The sequence below is a fragment of the Equus caballus genome, chromosome 9, assembly GCF_041296265.1.
Source record: "Equus caballus isolate H_3958 breed thoroughbred chromosome 9, TB-T2T, whole genome shotgun sequence".
Lineage (NCBI taxonomy): Eukaryota > Metazoa > Chordata > Mammalia > Perissodactyla > Equidae > Equus > Equus caballus.
In genome coordinates, this window is record NC_091692.1 from 15686273 (window position 1) to 15692941 (window position 6669).

The 6669-nt window shown below is 40.4% G+C and overlaps 1 protein-coding gene across 24 annotated transcripts in view; it reads left to right on the forward strand.

Annotated features, from left to right (window-relative positions):
- Window positions 1–5991, forward strand: part of NCOA2 (nuclear receptor coactivator 2) — a 267580-nt gene extending 261589 nt beyond the window's left edge. For all 24 annotated transcript variants that reach the window (XM_070221446.1, XM_023648481.2, XM_070221452.1 and 21 more), the window contains one exon: window positions 2120–5991. In XM_070221446.1, the coding sequence (XP_070077547.1) occupies window positions 2120–2131 (12 nt within the window). In that variant the 3' untranslated portion in view covers window positions 2132–5991. The remainder of the gene's footprint in view (window positions 1–2119) is intronic.
- The last annotated feature ends 678 nt before the right edge of the window (window positions 5992–6669 follow it).

Here is a 6669-nt window from a genome sequence, read left to right on the forward strand (position 1 = left end):
ATCACCCGAGATGGAAAGATTAGCATTAGTATCACAAAAAGCATTTTCAGTAGATATAGGATGTTCTCTCTCAAAAGTGCCTCTCAGGCTCCATGGTGAGAATTCTCCCTGCTATCATCTCGCCCTGGCCATTTATACCTCTCCCGCTCTCTCTGTTTTTCCCACTGCCCCTCTTGAATCTGGCTCGTCCATCTGTACCTTGTTCATTCTGAATGGTAAGGCCAGCGAACAGGCTGTCCCAGACACTCTCGTTTGCTTCAGAGAACAATATGTACGGTATAGCCCTTGTAATCCCTGGGTCATAACTGGAAACCGCTTTGCATTTGTCACTATACTGCCGATGTGTGCCCGAGGCGGCTTCGTCTTCTGGGTGTCTGGAATACGCTCTGCTGCTGTTCTGAATCAAGGGACTTTTTTCAAAATTTTTATTAGTAATCGGATTCTATTTGTTAACTAGAAACCACTGTGATCCATTATTAACTGAATCTGCATTCCCTTTCTCTGGAAACGTAGATTAAAAGTGTGCCTTGCCTTAGGCAGACGCCCTGTACACAACCGTGGATTTACTAAAAAACTATTTAGAGAAGAGCAGTTATTTAACAAAAAGATTCTTCCTTTTACAAGGACTTCTTATTATCTATTTTATATGTTACTTTCTATTTTACACATAGTTAAACGTACTAAAATTGAGTTTACTGCTCAGCTGTGTGGCTCGCGTCTCAAGTACAGTTGTAGTCACTTGTATGGACTAGGGTTATGGAAACTGTTCACTGCCTGGGGTCGGCTTCGAGTTGGTGATGGTGGTGATGACAGTGGCGATGACACTTCCTGAGCACTTACTCTGTCCCAGGAACTGTTTAAACACTCGATGCACATTCTGTTTAGTCCTCACAACAGCCCTTAGAAGTGTTAGGTACAGAAAGATTAAATGACTCCCACCACCTGAGTGACACAGCCCGGATGCCATGCCAAGCATTGTCACTCGAGATGCATGCCCTACTCGACATTCTCGCTCACCAAACTGATTCTGGTTAATAGCTGCTTATTGATGCAGGGTAAAGAGTGCTGCCTTAGGTTTCTAAGGATGTAAATGCTTCTCAATAGAATCTTTTTCCTCAGACGAACTGAAAAATTGAAGGATGTTGAAGTCAGCCATGGAGTATTTCCATGTAAAATCATGTAAGTGGCACAAATGAGGAATAAATACATTATTCAGCTTTATATTATAGAGAAAAGTAACATTAAATGTTCTTCTCTAAGAGGGAATATAATCAGAGGTATTCTCCTAAGCTGATTTTTTAAGCTTGGGAGAACCGTGCAGCTGACCAGGAATGTAATTCCACCTTTGACCGCTGGAATTCATGATCTGGCAACAGTATTCCAGCACCTGGCACAGAGTAGATGCTCAATTAATATTTGCTAAGTGAATGAAAACTTTTGGGAGGGAGGATAGTCAATGGCCAAAAAAAGCACTGACAGATACACTTGCACCAACCAAGGAAACCCCTCCACACGACTCTTGCCACTCAAAGCCCTTGGTGTTGAGTCATTCATCAGCACAGAGCAGCCCGAAACTAGCAAGGATACCACTAGAGGCACAACTCCAGTTTATTTAGCTTGCTGAAGCCAGGGAGAGCACACCCCAGGGAACTTTGGGAGTGTCTCAGTAAGGGAGAGTCGGGGGGCACACGTTATAGGAAGTGGGTCTGTCCTGGTGATTTGGAGGCAGGATTAAGAAAGTAGTGGGCATTTCTGGATTGGACACCGTCAGAAGGCAGGGGCAGTTCAGCAGCTGAGCGTCTCAGCAGTCTCTGCTGAGAAGGTAGGAGAGACTGCGTTAAGCTCGGATGTCATGGGTAGCAGAGAGTGGTGATCTGCTGCCGTCTGTGTCCTTCGAGAGAGCGTGGGGGATCTGCCGCCTTCGGAAATAGTGGCTTCAGTTAGGAACAGTGCCATCTGCTTGTTTGCATCAAAATCAAGCGTAACTCATCCAGATGCAGCCTTTGTGATGGGGATGATGTGAAACGACCGAGTGTTTTGATGTTTTTATGATGGGCTTTATGATGGTTTGACCAAAACTTCGGAGATATTTCACAACTTCCTCTCTGTTTCCCTGCAGAAATACTGCTGACACTGAAGGTGACTGGTTGCTTCTTTCTTCAGCTGACTGGGCTACTTGCTCAAAACGCTTACCAGTCTGGAGAGCTGCGTCTCTTTGTTTTGACCCAACCGACCTGCCAGCCAGTTCTGCCAGAGCAGGACCAGCAGACGGGCCCTGGCTCCCCGGGCGGAGTCGGCTCGGCTGTTGCAGGAGGAGCTGCCTCTTCCCTTGACAGTCTGAAGCTCACGTCCAGACAGTTGCTCAGTCTGTTCACTGCATTCACCTTAGTGCAACTTAGATCTCTCCTGCAAAGTAAATGTTGACAGGCAAATTTCATACCCATGTCAGATTGAATGTATTTAAATGTGTGTATTTAAGGAAAACAACCACGCTCTTGTTCTGTTCCTGTTGGGTTCCAGACACTGGTTTCTTGCTTTGTTTTCCCTGGCTAATCAGTCTAGTACAAAAGCTTAAGATTTCATCTAGGGGAAAGAACAGAATTTTGTTTAAGAAAATCAAGCTAAAGGTGTTTTAAACTAAAGCCTGCATTTGGGATAAAAGCAGGACAGACACCGTGGACAGCGCTGTATGTACAGAGACACCCAAGAAGGGAACACCAATCCAGTCAGAGTTGTATCTTTGTAGAAAGCTCTAAAGACCATGTTGGAAAGAGTTTCCAGTCACTAACAGGTGAAAAGGAGCCTGTGAGAGGGCTGTTCATATTAACAAGTACTTTTCCTTTCTTTTTCTTTGTCAAAACCAAACTAGTTCACCAGAATCATGAATCGAAAAGAAATGTTTTTTATTTCCAAATTAAGTTCCCTTTAGATTGATCAGACAGCTGGGATTAGCATCTCCTCTTCCCCATCTGATCCTGACTCCTCGCTTCCCCTCTCTGCCTGCCCCAATCCTCCTCACTTTCCTTCATTGTTGAAAAAAATAATAAAAGCAACAGAAACCAGGTAAGCCCTTTATTTCCTTAAATGTTTTGCCAGCCACTTACCAATGCTAACCATTAAATTTCAGAAAAATGCATTTACTGGCAAGGAGAGGAGCAGAGTGAGGACTTGACCCCAGTGCGGCTGCGGACGCCTGCTGTGGAAGCATGCGCGTTCCGCTCCCGGCAGCACTGGCCTGCGACCCGGGAGAACGCCGCAGTGTGTGTAAAATTGCCCGCACGTGTCACGACAGATTCGACCTCCGCCATGTGTTTTTTATTTTGTTTTTTAGCAGTGCTGACTAAGCCGAAGTTTTGTAAGGTACATAAAATCCAATTTATATGTAAACAAGCAATAATTTAAGTTGAGAACTTAAGTGTTTTAATTGTCTAATTTTTGTGAGGTATACATATTGTGGAATTGACTCAAAAATGAGGTACGTCAGTATTAAATTAGATATCTTCATAGCAATGTCTCCTAAAGGTGTTTTGTAAAGGATATCAAAGCCTTGATTAGACCTAATTTGTAGACTTAAGACTTTTTATTTTCTAAACCTGTGATTTCTGCTCATAAATCATTTATCTAATCTATATGATATGCAGCCGCTGTAGGAACCAATTCTTGATTTTTATATGTTTATATTCTTTCTTAATGAACCTTAGAAAGATCACGTTACTAAGCAGGCCACTTTTATGGTGGTTTTTCTTGCCCACTCTGGTAGGGGAATAATCTTTTCTTAATTGGCGTCAGTTTCAGACAACTGCAATACCAAGAAACTGATGGCCTTTTTTGAGCTATTTCTCCCCAACCTCTAATACACATACTTTCTTACCTAAATTTCAGAATGATGTCTTTTTGATGTCTAAAAAGCAAAGCAATTTTCTATCTCATTAGCCAGGCTTTTTAGGAACAGAGAGGTTTTTCCTTGAAATTTGATTGTTTGTTTATTTGTGGCAGGGTGAAAAGTGTACAAACTACCCCTATTTATATTTATATCTCTCTCTATATGTACAGGTTATGGAAATATAGAAAGAGATATAGCCCAAAGGTAAATCGTAAGTAGACAGTCTGAAAGTGTCGCTCCATACTAAAGAGATTCTCTGGAAATTTGCATTTCGATACTTTTTTCCACTTGAGAGGGGTCTCGCTACAGGGAGGTGGCCCCGGAACAACACTTCTCGGCGGCCACCAGTTCACGTCCCCCTCAAAGGCTCCACTCTTCTCAGCCAAACCATTGGGTTGCCCAACTGTGATGGAACAACGAGCAGACGTTGGCCCAGAACTCCGTGACCTCATCAGTGCGATGAGGCTTATGTTATACACAGTTACTTAATGTGACCAGTTTCAAGTTGATTTTTAGAAATATGTGAATTAGATGACTTTAACTTCACACAACACAAAGGAGAAATAGAGTTTAAACTGGATTTGTTTTGTTTTAAGTCCCTTTTCACTTTAACACTGTCCAAAAATATCTGCGTCTCCTTTGTTGTTTATCCATCTGCCCGCTGCGTTTTCATGTCAGTCCCTGAATTCAGACAAATCCGCAAGCCTGCGATCCTGGTAATTTAGAGTAAGTTATGATCATTACTGTTTTGAAGGAAAAGAGAGTATAAATTCTCTTACGGCTCAGATCCGGTAATGGATTTTGCTTTACATCTAATTAAGAGAAGAAAGTAAGTGGAGGCATCCTCTGATCATATTGATCACCATAGAAGCAAAAGCCCAATCGATCCCCTTCATTATCAGTATTTCTCATGCTGTACACAATAAATTTGTTAGACTGAGGACTCGGTTTTCATTTAATAGAACAAATAATCAGTGTTTTACTTATATTACTAAATGTGAAAGACATATATAATGTGAAAAGTATACATACATTTACTTGGTTGTAAAACTCATTTAAGTGTTCATGTAATGTGGTAAGTTTAAAAAGTGAAGTGAGCTGTTGTACTGCAGTGAATTCGATCGACTCAAAGATTAAGATGCCCCCTCCCACATGTATCTCTCACGGCCTGTGATAATGGGAAGCAATGTTTTTGCAGTTTATATAATGCAATTTTTAATGTGTTTAAAAATGGAGTTCATATGGGCTTAACACATGAAATGGGTGGCACAGATCCACTTGCAGAACCCAAAGACACACAATCAATTTTGAAATGCAACTTAAGCCATTAATTGTTGGTGTGAATTTAAAATTTTCTAGTATTTGTATGGTAGTATGCTGCCTAAGAGCAAAGCATTCTCTGCACAAAAGAAAATTACTGTAGTGGCTTCGATTTTAATTAGACTTTTCTCCCTGGTGTTTCTTTATAGACTAAAACAAAATCTTTTAAGTTTCTTACTACAGGTAAAAGCTATGTGCAAGAACCTCAAAATGCTAAAATCTAGCATAATGCCTTAGATCTGTTTTTAAGTCTTGTATATTCCTACATAGCTGTCCGATGTATTATATTTGTATAGTGAATTGTGTACAATTTTTGAATCAGTGCGTCATCACTTAACCTTTATGTCCTTGAATAGTGATGATGATACATTTCTTCAAACATTTGACTGTCATTTTTTTTTCTTTGTCATTTGTGGGTTTTATTTGTACAGTTCCTCATGAAGTTGCATCTGAGATGTGTGTATATGAAAAGATTATAAAGGGTAAAATTAAGCAATATATTAACTATGGCCCTTCAGGAGAAAGCTGACAGTGTTTCAGGTTGTGATTTATTTTCAAATGGAGTTGACTCTGAACATGACTTTGTTCACCTGCATCGATGTTTGTATTTCTAGTGTGAGCAGTTTATGCAAAGGTAGATATATTCAGAGAAATTTTAAATACATTTATGCAAGTTAATATTGCTTTGCTGATGCTATTTGCTTATTTGATGTTAAATAATGCTATTGTAAATAAAGAATTCTGTTGTTATTGCATCATTTAATAAATTTTAATGCCTTCGGGTTTTACATGGCTTTGAGATTTTTATGTGTTTATATTGTATCTTCATTCATAACTACATTTAAATTTAAAATACCGGGTTTCTATTTCAGTAATTTCTCATGTTGATACAATTTCTTACCTATATAAAAATTTCTTACATTTAATAATTTCGCAGGGGCCGGCTCCGTGGCCAAGTGGTTAAGTTCGCGCGTTCCGCTGCGGCGGCCCAGGGTTCGGATCCTGGGTTCAGACATGGCACTGCTCATCAGGCCACGTTGAGGCAGCGTCCCACATCCCACAACTAGAAGGACCTGCAACTAAGATATACAACAGTGTACGGGGCGGGGTTGAGGAAATAAAGCAGAAAAAAAAAAAAATTGGCAGCAGTTGTTAGCCCAGGTGCCAATCTTTAAAAAAATAATAATAATAATTTCGCAATAGTGACACTATTCCCAGCACTTTAACCTTTATTCTCCCAATGATTCATTTTATAGATTTTCAATTTGAAGCCAAAGAGGAGTGTGTCTTGTTTCAGGTTATCTGACAACATAATGGTAAATAGAGGCCAAATCTAGGTCCCCTGAGTCCTAAATGATGTTACTGCTCTTCTCACCGGACTGTTCCACCTCTCATCCTCATATCTCCAAAGGCATTTATGATACTCATGTGGACTTCTGACTGGCTTTTTAAGGTTATGCATCATA